Source organism: Schistocerca gregaria, chromosome 1 (genome assembly GCF_023897955.1).
Source record: "Schistocerca gregaria isolate iqSchGreg1 chromosome 1, iqSchGreg1.2, whole genome shotgun sequence".
NCBI lineage: Eukaryota > Metazoa > Arthropoda > Insecta > Orthoptera > Acrididae > Schistocerca > Schistocerca gregaria.
In genome coordinates, this window is record NC_064920.1 from 232,471,623 (window position 1) to 232,494,658 (window position 23,036).

General features: G+C 39.4%; 1 protein-coding gene across 4 annotated transcripts in view; it reads left to right on the forward strand.

Moving 5' to 3' along the window:
* LOC126338486 (uncharacterized) overlaps positions 1-23,036 on the forward strand; it is a 179,534-nt gene that overhangs the window by 22,029 nt on the left and 134,469 nt on the right. For 3 of the 4 annotated variants that reach the window (XM_050001557.1, XM_050001559.1, XM_050001558.1), the window contains exon 2: positions 5,259-5,455. In XM_050001557.1, coding sequence (XP_049857514.1) covers positions 5,259-5,455 — 197 coding nt within the window. Of the gene's footprint in view, positions 1-5,258; positions 5,456-12,525; positions 12,634-23,036 lie in introns of those variants that run through there. The other variant, XM_050001560.1, reaches the window with a different exon arrangement.

Here is a 23,036-nt window from a genome sequence, read left to right on the forward strand (position 1 = left end):
GGGATAAAAAAACTAACTTAAACATTAGTGTCATATAATATTTTGTGTAATGTAATATCGTGTACAGACATCTTTCATTAACCTGACCGTTCCACATCATTACGAAGTGTCTTATTCATGATCCATGGAACAAGTATTAATCTAATCTAATCTAATCTTACCAGTTTGGGGAGGTGGAGGGCTTGTTCAAAATGCACTCAGGGTCGGCGGTCTTGATCAAAACAGCATTCTCTGTCCAGTCACGGGCACTACTAGCCTGTGACAAGCTGGAGGATGTTTCTGTTTCCATCACACCCCATAAGAGCTTAAATATGGTCCAGGGTATCATATTTCACGGGGACCTTCTCTTGCAGTCTGACGATGAGCTGCGCGCCAATTTAGAGCAGCGAGGTGTCCATTTCGTCTGGTGCATCCACGCGCATTTGAGGGATGATCAGGTTGTCACCATTGCCTTCATCTTGGCCTACGAGGGTGACACATTACCCGAGAAGGTCAAGGCGATGGTCTATTGCTGTGACGTCAAGCCATACAGGCGCGCACCCCCCCCCCCCCCCCCCCCTCCCCCGTCCCACGATGCAGTGCCTTAAGTGCTGGAAGTTTGGTCATATGTCTTCCCTCTGTACTTCCAGTGTCACATGTTGAGATTACGGACGCCCATCACATCCCAATGCTCCATGTGCCTCTCCTCCCATCTGTGTCAACTGTGAAGAGCACCAATCACTTTGCTCGCCTGACTGCAGGATTCTCCAGAAAGAAAGGAAAATCATGGCGTATGGGACCATGATCTACACTGAGGCTAAGAGGAAATTTGAACGCTTACACCCTGTACATATGAAATCGTCTTATGCCGCCACTACAACAGTTGTAGACCCATCAGCTCCGCCAACCCCAGTCACCTCTCGGAGCCGGAAGCCTACACCTGCCCCCTTTAGGGTGGGGGGGCACTTCCCTTCCTGTTGCTCCTGCACCACCTACTTTGGGAGCAACCCCCACCTCCCAACCATCGGGAATATCAGTCCCCACTTCTCTGCCAGAGAATCTTAAATCTTCTTCGGCTCCTCTCGATAGGTTGGAAGGGGTCTCTTGGGTCACTCCCTTCCCAAGTTTCTGCTAGTGGGAAAGATGACACCCACCGGTGACTGAAGAGCCCAAAAGCAGCTGGTCATAGGGCTTCACACTAATCCGCAGTCCCGGAGACTGAATCAGTGATGTCCTCCCAGCCAAGAGAAACCTAAGGATCAGCAAGAGAAGTCCAAAATGAAGATCCCAAAGACTAAGGGAATTGTGGTGGCATTTGTACCACCGCTACCTACAAGCTCTGCGTCTGCAGATGGGTCCAGATTCTGGCATTTGCTGAGGACATATATCTCGCCGGACCCTCTGACACAATGTATATAGACTGATCAGGCAATAAGTCTTTGGCAGCAGGTGACCCTGAGGTGTAAACTGCTTCATTGAGTGTTCCATGCTTTCCCAGTCTCACGATGACATCATCCTCCAGTGGAATTGCGCCGGTTTTTTCACCGCCTGGCTGAGCTGCGGCAACTTTTAAGCTTTACACTTGCTATCTGCATTGCTCTCCAAGAAACCTGGTTCCCAGCAATGTAGACCCCAGCAATGTAGACCCCTTTGCAGCTATAAGGGGTATTACAGGAATTGTAGCGACTACAATCAAGTGTCAGGCGGAGTTTGCGTTTATGTCGGTCTGTGGTGAACATGTGTTCTTTCAAACCCTTCTTGAAGCTGTGGGTGGCAGAATAAGGACGACACAGGAAATAACAGTCTGCAATGTATTTCTTCCTAAAGATGGTGTAGCATCCCTGAATATATTAGCTGCACTGATTGATCAACTCCCTAAACCTTTCCCACTTTTTGGGAGATTTTAACACCCATAACCCCTTGTGGGGTGGCACTGTGCTTATTGGCCGAGGCAGAGATGTCGAAACTTTACTGTCTCAGTTCGACCTCTGCCTCTTAAATACTGGGGCCACCAAACAGTTGTGTGGCTCATGCTAGTCACTCGGCCATTGATTTATCAATTTCCAGTCCAGGACTTCTCCCATCTATCCACTGGAGAGCACATGACAACCTGTGGGGCAGTGACCACTTCCCCATCTTCCTGTCACTGCCCCGGCGTCAGGCCCACGGACGCCTACTCAGATGGGCCTTAAACAAGGCGTACTGGGAAACTTTCACCTGTGCTGTCGCAGTTGAATCTCCCCCACTTGGGAACATCGATGTGATTTTTGAGCAAGTTACTACAACAATCTTTTCTGTGGCAAAAAATGCAATCCCTTGCTCTTCAAGGTTCCCCGGCAAAAGGTAGTCACTTTATGGTCCCTGGAAGTTGCTGTAGCAATTAAGGAGTGTCAGCAAGCTCTACAGCGGCAAAAGAGGTGCCCTTCCCTGCAGCACCACATAACTTTTAAACAGCTCCGTGCCTGCCAACTAATCAGACAACAGAAGCACTAGTGTTGGGAGAGATACATCTTGACCATTGGGTGCCATATGGCACCTTCCCAAGTCTGGGCAAGGATCAAACATGTTTTCGGGCACCAGACCCCAATGGGTGTTCTTGGTGTTAACATAAATAGTGTGTTTATGTACCGATGCAATTGTGATTGCCAAGCACTTTGCTGAGCACTATGTTCGAGCCTCTGCATCGGAGAATTACCTTCAGCCTTTTGCACTCTCAAGCGGTAGCTGGAAGGGAATTTCGTCTTGTTCACTACATGCCACAGTGAATCCTATAACGCCCCATTTATAGAGTGGGAGCCCCTTAGTGCCCTTGCACATTGCCCTGACACTGCCCCTGTGCCATATCAGATCCACAGTGAGATGATTAAACATCTCTCATGTGACTATAAGTGACATCTTCTTGTCATCTCCAACAGGATCTGGTGCGATGGTGTCTTTCCATTGCAATGTCGGGGAAGCACCATCATTCCAGTGCTCGAACCCAATCAAAACCCACTTGATGTGGATAGCTACCGGCCCATCAGCCTCACCAACATTCTTTGTAAGCTGCTGGGACGTATGGTGTATTAGTGGTTGGGTCCTGGAATCACGTGGCCTACTGGCTCCAAGTCAGGGTGGCTTCCAGTTGGGTCGCTCTATCACTGATAATCTTGTGTCCCTCAAGTCTGCCATTCGAACAGCCATTTCCAGATGCCAACACCTGGTTGCTGTCCCTTTTGATTTACGAAAAGCGTATGACACTATCTGGCGACATCTAATCCTTGCCACATTATACGAGTGGGGTCTAATGGCCAAGGTGAGCAGCAGTTAACAGCTGTTTATTGATGACACTGTGGTGCATGGGAAGGTGTCATTGTTGAGTGACTGTTGGTGAATACAAGGTACTTAGACAAAATTTCTAGTTGGTTGAATGGCAACTTGTTCTAAATGCAGAAAAGTGTGTGTTAATGCATATGAGTAGGAAAAACACAGCATTGGTAATGTGCTGCCTGACGCAGCCACTTCAATTAAATATCTGGCCATAATGTTGCAAAGCAATGTGAATGGAATGAGTACATAAAGGTGTAGTAGGGAAGGCAAATGGTCAACTTATTGTCAGAGTTTTAAGAAAGTGTAGCTCTCTATAAAGGAGAACTCTAGTGTGACCCATTCTTGGGTATTGATTAAGTGTTTGGGAACCCCACCATGTCGGATTAAAAGAAGGCACTGAAACAATTGAGAGATGAGCCATTAGATTTGTTACTGTATAGGCTCAGTGGGAAAAAAAAAGTATTGAGAAAATTTAGAGAATAGGCAATGAAACTGACTGCACAATGATTGTACTACTCCCATCATACATTTAATATAAAGACCTTGAAGATAAGAGAAATTTGGGCTTGTATGGGGTAAATATATTTTTGACTGGAACAGGAAAGGAAATGACTGCTAGTGGCACACTCCACCATTCACCATACAGTGGCGAAGTACATATATAGATATAGATAAGTTCACTTTTCTAGCTGCTTCATTTTTCACTTTCAATGCTGTCCTTAAGCCGTTAACTCAAAATCTTCCCCGCAACGGATTCCATGTACTCTACCTATGCTGTGTAAGAAGTGTGCCTCAGTGGCTTGTTGTAATAGCCTAACCGTAGACATAAGGGCTGCCTGTGAATGAAGTCCGCAGCAAAACCAAACCAATAGGCCAACCAATGAGCACATACATTGCAGCACCGCAATAGAATTACAACTGGCTCAGACAGGTCCTGGGCTGGTGTATCTCCAGTGTTCTGGTAGGCGAGGTATTGTCAAAGGGTGCTCCTGCTTGATTGGGGTAGTAGTGCTTCGGCAGTCAGCAGTAATGTTGCCACAGCTACTTGATTTCCAAAGTGATGTCAGGTGATGCCACCTTATGTAGAATAATTACATGTCTACTCTATGTTATTACTGGTTTGTTCCTCCAGAAGTCCCTTTTTCTTTTGCTATGACTTGAGTTGTAGAGTGTGAGACTTAGTTTTACTTATTATGAAAGTATAACTTTTTTTTGTTACAAATTTTCTGTTGGATTTCTGCTTTGTACTATTCATTTGTTGCTTGCTTTTACTTCACAATTTCATATTCCCCTTTTGTGCTTTTACAGTGTTCATACCAATATTGTAAGTTAATTCTGGCGGTGTTCTTTGAATCTATACCCTTATACTGTTTGTACATATGTGCAATGTGTACATTTATGTATAAGTCAGAGGTCAATTGCTGGTTTTGCTCAGATATTTCCAGCATTCATTGCTGTTTTTCTGCATTAGTACTATTCTTTTAAAATGCCAATCTGCATCAAATCTAAAAATGAATTCAATTGTGAACCCGTTTCATAAGGAGACAGTAAGGTTGATAGAATAGTGATATTCTTTGCACTGATGGCTTGTAAACCTATGTAAACAATCCTAACGTAACTGTATAACAACCTTAATTTTTGGTCTCTATGAAACCATAGCAGATTAGACAGACAGATAGCTAGAATATTGCGCACACAGTATTAGAACCTCATTACAGACATTTTTAGCCAGTTAGCACCATTGTGTTTCCAAGAATGATCAGTGGAGCTTAATATCTTACATTTAAAAAAAAAAAAGGAAAAAATTCTGATCAATTCCCTGCAGTGGTTTTGTGTGACATCTGTTGTGATTGGTGCGAGAATTTGTTTTTAATAAAAATATTTTGGAGAGTATCAAACATATTGTATAGTGTATTGGTTCACTGGAGGATATGTATCAAATAAATGTTCTTGCTTTGAACCTGTTGCAGATGAGTGGATGAATTTCTTCCGGGATGCAGGCATTCCACCAAATGTATCAGCCTCATATGCATCTAGCTTCTGTCAAAACAGAATCCATTTAAATATGGTTCTTGAGTTAAATAGGGATCTTTTGAAGGAATTGGGAGTTAATCTAATTGGTGATGCCATTGCAATATTAAGACATGCCAAATCTTTCCATGAAAAGGTAAAATAACTTTATTAGAATGTAGATATCAGTTTATCATTAGATGCAAAAGCCTGTATGAAGAATCTTTACTCAATTAACATATTCAAAAAAATATGATACTAATTTTGTACAGAATCTCTGTTAATATTACATTCCTTTGTCTCCTATGTATCCTTTGTCACATCTTTCATCATCTTCTCTCTTCTTAAAAATATTATTAGTATCTGTTGTCATTCATATTTGGAAGTTATGTTAGGTTTTGTATTGGTAAGCTAATGTCTGTCTTCCTCTTTTGTGAGAGTCATACAAATAATGGCTTGAGGGTAACCAATAAGACGAGTGCTTTTTGCTAGTTAAGTTAGTTTCTTATTCCAGGGATTTGTATTTGTATTTATTTATTTATCCTGTGGATCATATATTGTACAAAGTACACATGATATAGGACAAGTCATTTTTCTTAACAAATACATAGTTTGGAGGGAAAAAAATAGGCAATGGACTGCCATTTAAAAAAATGTACACAAAATTGTTCATTGATGAATATAATAACTTCACATACAGAGAATACAAACAATTTACATGGGAAACTAAGAAACATGTAGGCAATGTAGTGCTACTTTAAATTTACACAATCAATCACTGAGATTACAGAATAGTGAAAATGTCAACTGGAAACACAACAGAAGGACAATGTCATTTAAAAACTACATTAAACATGAAATTAACATTGAGATTTCACAGACAATTAAGTTTTAATACTAATAGAATGTGTACTTGTACATTCAAAAAGCGAGTTGAAAAATTTTCAGAAGTGAAACTGAAACATAGTTGTGTATAGTAGAAATTAGGTTATTATTTTGCCTACAGAATGTTTTACTCTAATCACAGTATTTTACAAAGGAACTTTATAATTTTTCATTTCAAGGAATTCTTGTACTGAACAGAAACAGTGCTTTGTCAGAAATGCCTTTAGTTTATTTTTAAATATTGGATCTGGAGCAGTTTTTATTTGTTCTGGAATTTTATTGTGTAATACGACACCCAGATGAGTTATATATTTTTGGTATGATGATGTCCTTGAAAAAATTTGACGGATATTAGATTGCCCTCTGGTATAATGAGCGTGTATATCATTGTTTTGGATTAATTTGCCTGTTCTTGAGAGGTATTCCCTGGTGAATAGGATTGTTTCTTGAATGAATATGGATGGGATGCTTAGAACATTAAGTTTTATAAATTGACATTTACAGGATTCCAGCTATTTGAGGCCACAGATTATCCTCAGTGCTCTTTTTTGTAGTTTCAATATATTTTTGCTGTGAGTTGAATTTCCCCAAAAGATGATTCCATAGTGGAGCAATGAGTGGAACTGCGCATGGTATGCTTGCATTAGGGTGGATTTACTCGTAGTGAATTTTAGTATTCTTAGTCTATAGCATAATGATGAAAGTTTCTTTGATAAGTTGTTTATATGTGTGTCCCATTTTAAATTTTGTTGGACCCACAGACCCAAAAATTTTGTTGCATTTACATTTTCAATTTTATCATTATTTAACTTTACTTGGATAATTTTTTGACTGGATGTGGGAATTAGATGGAAGTTGATACATACAGTTTTCCCACTATTAACAATTAGGCCATTTTTGTTAAACCACTCAGTTTTTTCATAGAGTTATCAGATATTGTCTGAAGGGATTCAGGGCTAGATCCAGTCAACACTATGCTTGTATCATCAGCAAACAGGAGAGTTTTTTGTGGGCTCATACGTTCAACAAGATCATCTATGTAAATGAGGAAAAGTAATGGCCCTAGAACAGAACCCTGGGGAACACCATATCTTATTGTTCTTTCCTGCGAGAGGAAAACTATTTTATTTATTTTATTCTGTACATTAATATCGTATTGAAGTGATACCTTCTGTCTGCAGTTTTGTAGGTAAAAGCATAGCCAGTTGTGAGCCACACCTCTTATTCCTCTTCTTTCCAATTTAGCAAGCAGTATTTTATGATCTAGTACATCAAAGGCTTTAGAGAGATCTAAGAAGATACCTGCAGCTATATTATGTTGGTCAATTGATTTCAGTATGTGGTCCAACAGTTCAAAAATTGCTGTCTGAGTGGATAAAGATTTACTAAAACCATGTTGTTGAATGTTGATTGGTGCATGGTTTTTTATGAAATTTTATAAGCCTGTCATAAAAAAGTTTTTCCAGGATTTTTGAAAAGATGCTTAATATGGATAATGGTCTATAATTGGATACTAAATCAGGGGAACCTTTCTTTAGTAATGGTGAGACTTTAGCTATTTTGAGAGCATCTGGAAAAATGCCAGTTTTTAATGATTGGTTGTAGATGGTTGATAATGGCTTTACTATACGGGGAGCACACACCTTTAATATGAGGTCAGGTACTTCATCGTAGCCACTAGAGATTTTATTGCGTAACAATTTTATTATGTTCATAATTTCATCAAGGTTTGTTTCATAAACAAACATTGTAGCATTAGTACTGTTTGACGTATTGGTGGAATTGAAGAATGATACCTTGCAGTTTGCCTGAATGGGATCTTCTGCTAGTGAGGTGAAATATTCATTGAACTTGTTTACAACTGTGTATGGATCTGTGACCTTAGAGTCATTAAGTGTTAGAGAAATGTTTTCCTTTTTAGGTGTTGAACTACAAGTTTCTTTTTTAATAACTTTTCACTTAGCTTTCATTTTGTTTGAAGAGTTTCTTATGAAATTGTTATTCCATAAAAGTTTTGCTTGTCTAATCACTCTAAGATAAGTTTTTTTGTAGGCTTTACAATAGCCAGAAAATTCTTCAGTGACTATGTATTTTTTGGAGCAATATTGGAGAAATCTGTTTCTCTCACTAGAAATTTTGATTCCTTTTGTTACTCACGACTTTCTATTTTGATTGCTGGAATTTTTTGTTTCAAAAGGAAATGCTGTATTAAAGTAATAAAGGAAGGTGTTATCGAAGCTTAAGAACATATGATCAACAGTTGTTTGCAAGTAAACACTGTCCCAATTTTCCTTAGCTAGTAGGAAGTTAAAAATCCTAATATTGCCATCTGAAAAGTTTCTTCTTTGAAATACTTTTTTGGGGCTGATTTTACTATTTTCCATGTCAACTCTCAGTAGCTAAGCATCATGGTCACTATCCCATGCTCAGTACTTCACCAGTGAATTTGTAACAAGTATCAGTTATGAAGATTTGATCAATTATTGAATTAGTATGCTCTGTTGATCTTGTTGGAGAGTGTATTGTGGGGATCATATTAAAGGATTTGGTCATGTTTAACAAATCAAGTTTAGCATAACTGTTTTTTGATAAATCAATGTTAAAATCGCCACAAAGTATTATTCTCATATTTAATGAGCTGACACTATTCAGCAGAACTTCTAATTTGGTCATAAAATTTGGAATATTACTACTTGGTGCTCTGTATACATTTATAATTATATAGTTTAGTTCAGGCAGCTTAACCATAGATTGCTCAAATTCCTTATCTTCAGATAATGCAGTCTGTTCATTTAGGCCTACCTCACTGAATTTTATCTGGTCCTTTACAAATATAGCAGTACCGCCATGTGTGGAGAAATTCCTACAATAGAAGCTTGTTAATGAGTTCCTTGGAATAGAGGTTGACTGAATTTCTTCTTTAGACAGCCAGTGTTCGGTAATACTTATTACATCGGGATTTATTTGAGACTGAAGTAACACTTCCAGCATTTGAATCTTATTTCTGAATGACTGTACATTATGGTGTAATACAAGAAATGATGGACTTTGTCACTTTTCAGTTAAGGGTTTAATTAATTTCTTTTCTAAAGGTATTTCTGACACAGCACTTACCCTAAAAAAATTGGCCGAGATTTTATTTTTGTATGTGGCTTCTTGCACGCAATTTTCAGTAGCAGAGATGATTTTGAGTGGTTGACACAGTTCTGCTTCCATCAAAGCTTCTGTTTTTGTCCTAAACCATTTTGTAATTTGTGGTTGCTTGGCGATCTTGATACTTGCGGCTGATTTCTTCAGGATATGATTTTGGAGTTTTTCTACTATTTGGTCTTTTCCTAACATATTTAAATGTAGTCCATGAGCTGTATGAAATCTTCTTCCTAAATTGTATGTATCAATCATCTCTACGTTATGAAACGTAGAACATATTTCTGATATCAGTTTGTTTGCAATGCAAATTTTTTGGTTGACACAGGACCAGGAAGGCAAATCATAACGATGAGGAATGTTAACGACGAGTACATTTGTATGTAATAGGTTGTTTAAGCATTCCTTGATTTCTTTTGCAAACCCTTTTGTTTCATTCCTATATATATCGTTTGAACCACCTAGAAGCACGACAAAATCACAATGACTTAAGTGAGATACATCAGTAAAGTTTGTTAGTTTATTTACCTCACAAAACAGCACTCCTGGCTTCACAAAACCTGTTACCATTAAATTACATTTATCTTTCAATAGTGCTGAAATTCCACGTCCATGACTGTCACCAAGCGCACAAATTTTTTTGTTCATCACAGTTTTGGGGCTAGAAGGTTTTGAAATGTGTTTTTGCTGTGTAGATATATTCTGTTTTTGCACATTCGGTAACCTGTTTTGATAACTATGAACCTGTGTTAACTTTACGGTCTTGGGAGCAAATTTATTGTATGCAGCAGAAGTTTGTTTTTCACAATGACCATCGTTTTGTAGTAGGATATCAAATTTGTTTTTTTGAGCTGTTACTGAAGAAGAAACACTATTTACGATATCTACACACTTTATTTTACACGGACTCTGTTGTGTAGGTTCCAAATTTTGCTTAATAACAGGCTTTTCTTTCAGATGGTGCACGATTTGATCTTTAGAAGATAGGCCTACCGTTTTTTGGAGCACGGCAGGAGAATTTATTACTAAAGACGACAAAATAATTGTGCTATGGTTAGCGTTACCGGTACACCCAGAATGTGTTGGAAAACTTGAAATGGTGACGGAATCATCAGTTACTGTGTACACTTTATTTCTGTAGAATTCACTTATGCCCTGCTCGGCGGTTTTTAGTTTTCCATGATCATTTTCAAGACATTTGAGTCTATCAGCTAACACTTTGTTTTCTGCCAAGGATCTGCGTGCAATTTCTTGCAACGAATTAATAGTTTCAACTAGTTTTGCTTTGTCAGGATGGACTTCACATGTTACACACTTACATTTTGAGTTGGATGACTTTTCACTGCAGGTGTTTTGCGTGGCACTAGACTTGAAACTTTGCGAAGCACTTTTGTTGATCATCTTCTTGCTGTTGATGCCGGATAACATTTGAATATTCAAAATAACTGGAGGCACAAATTCACTAAACTTCTCAATCGCTGCAATCTTGAAAGTCATCTGCAGAATAAATCATAATGATCTGGAATGAGCTTTTTTGCATTCAGATCACAAATTAATGTGTAATTATGGCTACATGCTGAGCATTTTTAAGTCCTTGTTTTTGTTAGACATATTGTAGCACTAGGTAAGTTATCAAAAATTTTAGTTGCAGCATTGTGATTGTGCACCCCTTTTTGTGCTAAGGTGACCTTAATGTAGAGTAATGAATGTCATTTTTCCTTCAGGTATTGTAATTATGTGTATAATTGCTCCTTCTGAACTATAGTGCATTGTTTACAATGAACTTAATGGGTTAATAAATATACTGTGAAGCAGTAGTCAGAATGCCCAACTCCTTAAACAGGTGTCTACAAGATGATTGTGGGTGAGCTTCATATATTATTCGTACAGCACGTTTTTGAACAATGTAGACTTTCTTTCTTAAAGATGAGTTACACCAGAACAGTATTCCTTGTGACATTATTTAATGAACATATGTCAACTTACTGATTTGCCTCTCCCCAAGATTTGCAGTGATTCTAAGTGCAAATGTGGCTATATGAAGTGAAATGATAATTAAATCAAAACCCTTGGCTGCTGACAGATGTTGTCGATATCATCAATGGGGACAGCTGAAAATGTGTGCCCTGACTGGGATTCGAATCCGGGATCTCCTGCTTACATGACAGATGCTCTATGCATCTGAGCCACTGAGGGCACAGAGGATAGTGCGAGTGCAAGAACTTATCCCTTGCACGCTTTCTGTGAGACCCACATTCCTAACTGTCCACAACCTACGTTCGTAATGTTCCTAATACATACTTGCCTATTCACTCATTACTCGCACCAGACTAAGCTCGTCAGTCCTGTAAGAGATTGGGCAAAGCGTGCCTATTCACACAGGAGGAGGTCAATGGCTGGATAGCCTTTAACTATATATGAAGATGATATCTGTTCCCAAAAAACATATAACATTGATGACCATGCAGCTTCTCTAGAATGAAATGATGATTAAATTGAAACCCTTAGCTGCCGACAGGTGTTGTTGATATACATCAATGGGGACAGCTGAAATGAATGGGCAAATATCTATTAGGAACACTACGAATGTAGGTTGTGGACAGTTGGGATTGTGGGTCTCACGGGAAGTGTGCAAGAGATAAGTCCTTGCAGTTGCACTATCCTTTGTGCTCTCGGTGGCTCAGATGGATAGAACGTCTGTCATGTAAATGGGAGATCCCGGGTTTGAGTCCTGTTCGGGGCACACACATTTTCAGCTGTCCCCATTGATGTATATCAACAACACCTGTCGGCGGCCAAGGGTTTAGATTTAATCATCATTTCATTCTAGAGAAGCTGCACGATCATCAGTGGTATCTGTTCTTTTGGGAAGAGATACCATCTTCATATAGCTGTATGAAGTATGTGCTTTTTCCAGTTTATGTTCTCATCAATATGGAATTTTAAAGTTTCCAACCTATTTATTATTTCCTTATCGTATGTCATACTTATCATGGATGTAGCAGCTCTAGATGCAGAGAACTGAATATGTTGTGTCTTTTTAAAGCTGAGATTGAGACCATTCGTAGAAAACAAGTCAGTGATACTTTAAGAACATTGTTTACCATTTCTTCTGTTTGTGTGTGTATACTTGCATTGATTACAATAATATTGTAATCAGCAAACAAGAACTTAAGTCTGTTTGTTGTATATTAGGTGGAGGATTGTTTACATATGAGGAAAAATAGTGGACCTAAGATTCTCAGTAGAGCACCTCTTCTGAAACCCAAACTGTGATTTTCTGAGGATATTATTGTTGCTCAGGTGAGATACTATTCTAGAATACATCACCTTAAAAATTTGGGAAATGGTGTTGGTAGTCAAGCAGGCCAGTAGTTATTGACGTCTCTCCTATCAGCCTTCTTAAACAGAGGTTTGACAACAGCATATTTCATCTTTCTGGAAAAGTGCCCTGAGTTAGTGATGTATTACATATTTCGGATAACACAGGGCTTATTATGTGAGAAAAGGTCTGTAGTACTCTGTTGGAAACACCATCAAAACACCGAGTGAGGTGGCGCAGTGTTTAGCACACTGGACTAATATTCGGGAGGACGACGGTTCAAACCTGAGTCCTGGTTTAGATTTTCTGTGATTTCCCTACATCGGTTTAGGAAAACGCTGGGATGGTTCCTTTCACGGACGATTTCTGTCCCAATTCTTCCCTAATCTGATGGGACTGATGACCTCGCTGTTTGGTCCCCTCCCCCAAATCAACCAAGCAATCACCAAACCAGATGAGCTTTTATTTTTGAGAGAATATAAATTTTCTAAATCTCCGAAGGAGATTCAATCATTCATATGGTTGAATTTTATGTGAGTTGCTTTTTCAACAAACTTTTGTTATTTTTCTCTTGAACTATTTGTCACCGTACTTTCTACTGTATTTAAGAAATGATTATTAAATATATTTGCTGCAAGTGATGTATCATTTATAGCTCGTCTAACCAGATCAGCAGTAATGTTGCGCTGTTTTGTGGCTGGTTGTACATTCTCTTGTTTCACTACATTCCATATAGCCTAAGTCGGTAGTCAAAATTATTGATGTATGACCTGCAGCCAGCCAATGTGGCCGAGCGGTTCTAGGCGCTTCAGTCCGAAACCGCGCGACTGATACGGCCACAGATTTCAATGCTGCCTCGAGTATGGATGTGTATGATGTCCTTAGGTTAGTTATGTTTAAGTAGTTTCTTAGTCTAGGGGACTGATGACCTCAGATGTTAAGTTCCATAGTGCTTAGAGCTATTTGATTTTTATGACCTGCATGTTTCTTCTAGTTCACACAGTTTTATTTTGAGTTGCAGCAGCAATGTGCAGAATTGTGTTGTCATTAAACAGTAATACCATGACAGTTAGAATGTGGACATTTTGAGAAAACTGACTTCCTTAAGTCATCCCAAATTTGTAATTTGTGACATTGACTACAGTTTGTTATTGCAGCAAAAGATGTGCACAAAAAAAGACCCTTGACCCAACTGGCCAGTTTGGTAGTGCTTTGTAAGGGTCTCTTGCCAGAATTGCAGTGAAGACAATGTTATGTGAGGCAAATGGGACCAGGAGATCAACAATATTGTTCTCAGAGCAGAAGCAGCATCCATCTCTGTTGCAGTATGTATACAGAGCAGCTTCAACCTGGAGGGAGATAGCAGCCATAGTTGGCAGAAATTGAGGAGATTAGTATGGAAATTGAGATACTACCTTGAGGTTTGCTCAAGGACACCCTCAACTGCTGCTGTAGTGTTATGTAAAAGGCTGTGCAGTTTCAGCTAAAAGTAACGTGATGCCTTCCTCCTCTGTAATTCAGACTACTTAGGAGGAGCTGTCAGACAAAAAGATAATACTTATTAGGGTGGGAACATTGAATCGTAAGCCAACATGGGAAATTTGAAAATCTAGAAGTACAAAGGGAAAGGGAACAGATGGAATTGTTGGAGTCTGTGAATGCAATAATCAGAACCAAAAGATTATTTTCACTGGGGATCATAGACTTATTCTTTACTGGATAATGGTAGAGTAGATCGATAATAGAAATGAATAAAGAAGTTGGCAATAAAGTAGAGAGTTTTCTGCAGCAAACATCAAAAAAGAACAGCGATACCTTGTCATAGGCATTAGAAAAAAATTGTGTGTGCAAGAACCATTCTTCTAACCAATACACTTAGTCAACATCAATTTAAACATCATGAGGGTCTCTCCATAAGACATGCTATTTTTTAATTCACAGCTCAGATTGTACAAAATTTAGGACTAATTACTGCACCCCCTCCGGATTTGGGGATTAGAATAGACCCAAAGTATTACTGCCTGTTGTAAGCGGCGATAAAAGAATTCTCTCACTTTGCGGCCTAATAAGTTCTGGTCCCCTTTTAGGGTTTGATCTCACATTTTCAAAACTCTATATAGAAGTGTGGGTGCCTTACGTGGTGAATATGATATCCATAGTGCATTCAGATCTTCTGTCCTCTTATTGTTACAGCTCTGTGACTCCACCCACAGTTCAGCTATTTGGGCGAGGACACCTTCTGGGATAAGTCATCTTCTTCCGTTCACAGTTGTACTCTTTTGCTCCCATGACAATGTTGGATTTCTCTGCACCCAATACCAGCACGGTAGCCAGTCTGTTGTTGAGGGGTCATTGTGTACCCTCTTGGCTGTAGCTGGCAGACTACACAGGGATTGCACTACTGATGCCTGAACTGCAACCTCCCCACATACGCCAAGGGGTAGATGCCGATAACTTGGGGCATTGTGACTCCCAGCAATGGCCATCATGCCAGGTGGCCTTATGCTGTGGCTGGGTGTTTCCCATGGGGGAGAGCCCCTGATTGAAGTGGGTGGCATCGGGGTGGATGACGTGGAATGCAGCAGACAAAGTCATCTTTTGCTGGGGACTGAATGGCCCCAGCAGTCTCTAAGAAATGGAAGGAATGACGTGATGTATGACCCCAAGTTGCTCCCATCCCTGGCTACACCGTGGGAGGAACAAGAGGCTATGGAAAGAAGAGAGCCATATTCACCTCATTATTTAGTGTGCAGCAGAACCGATGGGAACTCCTTTCTAAATACAAAGCCTGAGCACCTGATAGATAAGTTTGGGGAAGTGACAGCTCTGTCCAAAATGCGCAATGGTTCAGTCCTGATTCTGATGGCATCCCTAGCCCAGTTCTGGGCATTACTCGTCTGTGGCAAGCTGGGTAATATTCCTTTTTTGGTTACTCCCTGTAAAAGCCTTAACATGCTCCAGGGAATTATTTTTCATCTCAACCTCCTGTTGCAGAACAGCAGGGTTTTCACTTCGTCCGGCTTGTCTGTAGGGGACTTAAAAATAATAGGGTTGCTACCAGTGCCTTCATCTTGACCTGTGAGAGTTATTCATTACCTGAAAACTTTAAGCTGATGGTATGCCGATGTGCGTCAAATGATACGTCCCTCCCCCTCTTTAAGTGCTGGAAATTTGGGCACATGTCCTCTCAGTGTAATTCCAGCACCACATGTCGAGATTGCGGATGTCCATTGCATCCGAATACTCCATGTGCCCCTCCTCCCACTTGTGTCGACTGTGGAGAGCATTACTCCCCCTGCTCGCCAGAGAGCACGGTACTCCATAAGGAGTATAAAATTATGGAGTACAAGAACCTTGACAGGCTGTCTTACCGCAAGGCTAAACGGAAATATGAAAGGTTGAAACCTATTCAAACGTTATCGTCTTACTCTCACTACAACGACGTTGTCCTCATTGATGCCATTACACCCCTTGTGTAAGATTTCTCCAGTGGACTCTGAGGGCTGCCCATCTTCATCCCCCCCTTCCTGGTGGCTAGGGTTACATCTTCTGTTGCTCCCAAAGCTTTTACAAGTGGACACCAGCCAGTGGTTGAAGGAGCCACTAGCTGCTGGTCGAAGGGCTTCACAGTCTTCCTCTGTCCCTGAAGATACTCCACAGAAGCCCTCCCAGCAAGCCCCTAAAGAGTGATGAGACACCACACAAAAAAAGGAGAAGTCTGTTAGGAATTGGGAGACTCAGGTGGCCCCCGCACCATCGCTCCGTAATTGCTCTGCGTCTGAGTGTTAGGCGGAAACTCTGGCACCCCCTTAGGACCTAGATCTTACTGACACCTCGGATGCAGTGGTACTGGATGCAAACACTTGCAGCTGGTGGCAAGTGACCCTGAGGTGTAGTGTGCCTCCTTGGTCCCTTCATGCCTTCCCAGACAGCAGAAAGTGTCATCTTCCACCAGATGTGCGACAGTTTTTTCTCCCAACTCTTTGAGTGTTACACCTGCTTTTTGCATTTCCGGATTTCCCGTGATGTGGACCCCCGCCCTTCATGGCTATTGGGGGTATTACAAAAACCGTACTGACTGTGACAGAGTGTTAGGTAGAGTTTGTATCTATGTCCTTACCTCTGCCCGTAGGAAACTTGTGCCCCTTCAAACACTTTTAGAAGCTGTATCTGCACAAGGTTTGACCACACACACACACACACACACACACACACACACACACACACACACACACACACACACACACCATTCGAAATAATACTTCATGATGAATTGGTGAATGAAATAGAGTATTTTAAAATCATGTGGGTTTTTATTGATGAGAACCTGGACTAGAAGCCACATGTTACAGATCTCAAATATGTATGTCTAAGCTCTTCAACTTTTATGTTATGGTTATTATCAGGTTTTGGAGATGAAAATGTAAAAAAGTTGCTCGTTCGCTAATATCTCACACGATCATATTCTCGAGTAACTCAGCAATGAGGAAAACAGTATTTGTTGCACAGATAGAACATAACGTCAGGTGTGCCTCTAGGAAGCACAATGTGACCTCTAAAGTTTTCAGTTTGTATAAATGATTTATTGGATAGAACAACAGTGTTATAAGGTTGTTCGCTTATGGTGCAGTTGCGTACTGGTAAGTATTGTGATTAGATGCTTTTGAGGAATGGGAAAAAAACTTAGACAACATTTTCACTTGGTGAAGTGGATAGCAGTCCCACTTGTCTGGATAAATGCAAGATAATGTCTATTTCAGAGAGAAAGAATGTAATAGTATGTTATTACAACATAAGTGGTGAACAAGTATAGCATGTCACAACTTGTGAGTATTTAGGGGTAATACTATGAAGCGATTTAAAATCTGATGATCACATGAAATCACTATTAGGGATAATGAATGGAAGACTGAGATTTGTGGAATGGCTTATAACATTTTAGATCATGTATCGAGACCTTCAGTAATGAATCAGGTTGTTTTTCGGAGTGTGCAACTTTTGTACTGGATTGACTTCTCTACTTAGAAGCTTTGCGCTGAGTTTCTGACATTTAAAACCTATAAATTAAACAATAAATGTCCAGGTACTTTCTTTGATTTTAATGCTTTTGTAATGTTCAGGTTATAATGTGACAGTTAATAAAAAAACTGTAGTTACAACCCTCTTTGCGACATCTAAAACTGATAGACTGAAAAGGAATTTAAATATAGGTAATATTTGATTTGCTTTGACAATGGCTACAACTCGTGTAAGAAACCGGAAAGCTGTCCAAACTATTACAGAATACAAATTGGAAATCAGGTAATAAAACATTACATGATACTTAGAGGGCATAGTATTCAGGTTGCACTTTAAATTTGTCAAACTTGTTGTGTTGGGCTATAATGAAAGCATGGTGAATGGTCAAATTCACGGTGAATATTGTAAGAGGACTGAGCAAATTTGGGTGAATGTTTACATGTGACAGGTATGTACATTTCAGCTATCCGTTTCCTTTACAGTGTTATGATATGCTCAATGAGAGTACGGGGAACTTTGCTAATGACTTAGTACATTTACGATTTCATTTTCTATTATTGCTGTTGTTCAAATATTCCAATGTTGCTTATCTACCAGTGAAAGTAGAAGTAAAGGAGGAAACAGTGGAAGAGGATGAGGTAGCACTATTTTAGGTAGCTGCCTAAGAGTAGAACTAGGTCAATCTGGACTAGATGTCCAGAACTAGCCGAACTAGATCAGAGTTCAAGTAGTTCTTTACCATGGTGGGATAGTGTACTAGAACAAATCCTTAAAGATGTAGTTAATAAGATTTCAGAAACATATAGCAAATTTCCGGAAGAACTTAGCAATATGGATATCAAACTAGAGATCAGAACTGGGCTAGGTGACTAATTAATGGCTATGACTAATGAAGTAAACAGTTTGAATGAGATGACAAGGATAAACGGCAGGGAAAATCACACAGAATCCAGATTGCAAACAGTACAAGTGAAAGCGACTGAGATGGAGTCAGGGCTCAGATGAAATTTCTATTGTACATTGTAATTTGAAGGATCAGATTGAAACTGTCTACATCCAGAATGATGTTCCTGTAAATATTATAAATAAAGATTGGTCCAGATATAGCCACTAAAGGTTTGTGGCCCGTGAGAAGGGCAAATTTATGTCTGTAGATGTAATCATGAAATACTATAACAAGAACAACCACCTTGATCTGACAGCAATTTCTTTGTGCCACAGTCCAAATTTTGAAGTGAACGCAATTGATTGTTCCATGATGTCAGAGTGATGAAACAGCACCTATACCATAATCTCTGCAGCAGTTGTGAGCATTTTCGTTGGATCATGTGTAAGGCATTTGGCATAAAGTAAACATTGTTTTAATTTGTTAAATTCATGTTGACATTCACTGTTCCAGTTCCATTTAGTGCCTTTACATAATTACTTACGCAGCATTTTAATAGAAGCTGCATGAGGGAGGAACTTCTAATATTAAAGTATTTGTCCTAATATGGAATGTGAGTGCTTGATGTCCTTGGGAGCCAGCAAATTTTTTTAATGGCGTCAGTATGTTGCGGTGATGTCTTGATGCTATGTGCAGACAGTAAGTGACCGAGGTGTAGCACTCTGAGTTGAAAAAGATGCATTTGTATTTGTTGCATTTCAAATTTGCCACTCATAGAATTTTGCAAATAGATTCCAAATTCTGTAAGAGTTCCTCTGGAGTTTTGCCTGAGACACTTATGTCATCAAGGTAGCACACAGCATTTGGAGTTCTCCAAATTAATTGTTCTAAATACTGTTGGAACAAGCTCAGTGCACTGGCTGTTCTTAAGGTTAACCTCTTGTAACTGTCGAGACAAATGGAGTATTTATTACTGAAAATATCTGTGTGATTTTCCAGTATACTTCTTTAACCTGCAGCTTGGAAAAATACACACCACCAACTAATTTTGACATCAGTTCTTCCAGCTTGGGAATGGGATATGAATCAATAACAGATTGAGAAGTAACCGTTGCTTTGGAATCTCCACAGATGTGAACTGTTCAGTTACTGTGCAACTATAATAGATATCGCCCATTGGCTGTTGCTTATGGCTTCAATAGCCTTACTCTGTTCATGGTGGTAGAGTTCCTGCTTAACTCTAGGAGAATGTTGTGTGCTTTGCTAAATTTTGGCATTGCATTTGGCTTCAGCATAATGTGTGCCATGTAACGTTTTGATGTTGATTGTTGCTTCGGAAAAAATATCACCATATTTTTGCAACAGCTGATGTAACTTTCCATTTGATATGTCAGTTTGAATTTGATTTGCTCTCTCAGGAATAGCCGAGCCCAAAACTTTGTGAAGAGATCCAGTCCAAGTAAGTTAGTTGCATTACTTGAATATACAGTTGCGAATGTAGTCTGTTTTGAATAATATTTATATGTAAAATATGTTGAAAGGTGTCTTTTTACTGGACTGTCCTGACTGGTGTAACTGAACAGCAAATTAAAAAGTCTGTTAACTTCGACAATCCTAACTTACAGTATGTATGCAAGTTAATAGTTCAAAGTGACAATGCTGTGTCAGTTTGAAGATTGATTGGCATTTTAACCAGAAGAGTGAAAGACATTGACTTGTTATTGCCAGAAAAGTTGGCATTTACATGAAGTTTTTGCCTATGCAGATTTTCAAATTTGGAGAAGTTTGTTATGAATAATAACTGATTTGTTATTATTAACCACCACCATATATTTGAATGTTTATTTGGTTTTTCACTTACAGTTCATTTAGCACACCACAGCCTTATGTCTGTAATCTTTATACATTGGTGACATCATGCAGTCTGATAGGAGCAATTGTTTCTTTTGTGGTTTACACCACAGTATGAACAAGATTATAATTTAGAATTTTTTAACTTATTTAGTCAGTGGCTTCACACTGTATTACCTCAGCAGATACAAGGATTTGCTTGTATGCCTGAATCAATGGCACACAGTCTTATAATTCATTTTAAGGGGAGTGCATAATAAAAACATGCGAATTAGTGAGTCTGCTAAAGATTTGAATCATATATTTTTTAAAAGTGTTAGTCCATGATTTGGTGATTCTGATTTTGTTGTTCCTTCAGACACTACATTTGTAACCATACACACTGATGTTAACGAGGTATCAGTCCATCAGTTAATGTACATTCAATAGAATTCTGAAAAATAATGTTATTTTTATAGGGGCATCAGTCAGTGACGCATTTCCTGTTAAAAACAAAGAAAACAAAGGTTACATAGCAGCAGCTCACACTCCTTGATAGCATTTCCAGTAGCTTTCACAAGGAAACAATGTACTGCAGGTATTTTTACTGTTGTACATTGTTGGCTTTGTTATCGTACCAAGCAAGGTGGCACAGTGGTTAGCACACTGGACTCGCATTGGGGAGGATGGCGGTTCAATCCTGCACCTGGCCATCTTGATTTAGGTTTTCCATGATTTCTCTAAATCGCTCCAAGAAAATGCTGGGATGGATCCTTTGGAAGGGCACGGCCGACTTCCCTCCCTGACCTTCCCTAATCTGATGACCTCACTGTCTGGTCTCCTCCCTCAAAACAACCCAACCCTTTGTTATCCCCTCAGTTAAAAGTGTGTTGCAGTATAGGTTGGCAGTAATGTTTACCAGTTATTTGTAATACAATAGTGCTTCCAAAGTACACCATAATAATACATCAAACTTCACCTGTTCTCTGACAAGTGCTGTAATGAGAATAAGGATCACTCTTGCATAAGGTTTCTGTTGTACCTAACTGATTTTGGGAAATTCAACATTAATTCCCTGTGGCAGGTCACAGTTTTTTACTCTGCAATAGGAATTCCAGCATTATAAAAAGGAAACAGTACAAATTGTTTACTGTATATGGTGTCACAGAAGTGATTCTTCAAAGTTCGAAATGGGTAAATTTCTCGTTTGAGAGATTCCTGCTACTGAAATACTAGATATTAAGTAATGGTGACAGCCATACTTCAGAAAGACTAGAATTTATGAAGAAACTCTAAGTATTGGAAGACATGGGAAAGTGACAGTCTCTACCAGCACTTCTTCGCATTCTATTTTTGGAAACGTAAGAAAGGGTTGTATTACAGCTTCAACAATCTGGGCCTCTAAGACAGTCCATTGTTGCGTCAGAAAAACTAGCTTATCTGTCAGGAAATGTGCCACTAAATCTAGTACAATCAAGATCTTGGTAAAACTCCAGTGTTATCTGCCTGATGAACACCTAAATTTCTATGAAGAAAAATGGTATGCAGCGAACTTTTGGAAGAGTACGAGAATGGTGGAGATGAATTTCTTGGAAGAATTGTGACAGGTGATGGAACATTTTTCACCAGAGACAAAGAGGCAATCAGTGGAGTGGCATCATGCAAATTCACCCAAGAAAAAGAATTCAAAATCACGCCTTCTGCTGGAAAAGTTATGGCTATAGTGTTATTTGATTCTGAAGGAGTCTTGCTTGTGGACATCATGCCAAGTGGAACCACCATAAATTCTGATGCATATGTGAAAACACTGAAGAAACTTCAAGCTTGACTGATTCATGTTTGACCACATTAGCGAAAGCAGGATGTTTTGCTCTTGCACAACAATGCACGGCCACATGTCAGTCAAAAAACCATGGAAGCGATCACAAAACTCGGATGGACAACACTGAAACACCCGCTTTACAGTCCTGACCTGGCTCCATGTGACGATCATCGCTTTGGGAAACTGAAAGACTCTCTTTGTGGAACAAGGTTTGAAGATTATGTCTCCCTTCTGCATGCTCCCAAACAGTGGCTCCAACAGGTTGGTCCAGAATTTTACTGTGCGGGTATACAGGTGCTGGTTTCAAGATGGTGTAAGGCAGTTGAGAGGGATGGATATTACGTGGAGAAATGAAAATATTGTTCCTAAAGGATGTATCTACACACTGTAAAACTTTCAAACATGTAGAATAAAAGGTGGATTAAAAAAAAAAGTAGTGTGCATTTCTTTTGGAGTGATCCTCATATTTTGAAGAGGTTAGGGATGATGTAGCATTCTTGTCTGAGTCTTTTGTTAACCTTTAGTTTTTTGGTAGCAACTCCCCTGTTTTAACATGACAAGTATTAACTGAATACAAATTTTTAATGACTTGTACAGAACATCTATGAATATCGTGGTTATTCATTACTTCCCACATCCTACAACATGGTATACTGTCATAGGCCTTCTGCAAGTCTGTAAAAGCCATCTGTGTCTCCAAGTTATGTGCCAGTCTCATGTCAGTCACCTGTCTAATGTTGCAGATGTTATCGAATCAAGACCTTCCTGCCCAAAAACCACTCTGTTCTTCTACTTCCTCAATTTATCCCTCAGTTCTAGTTTTAAGG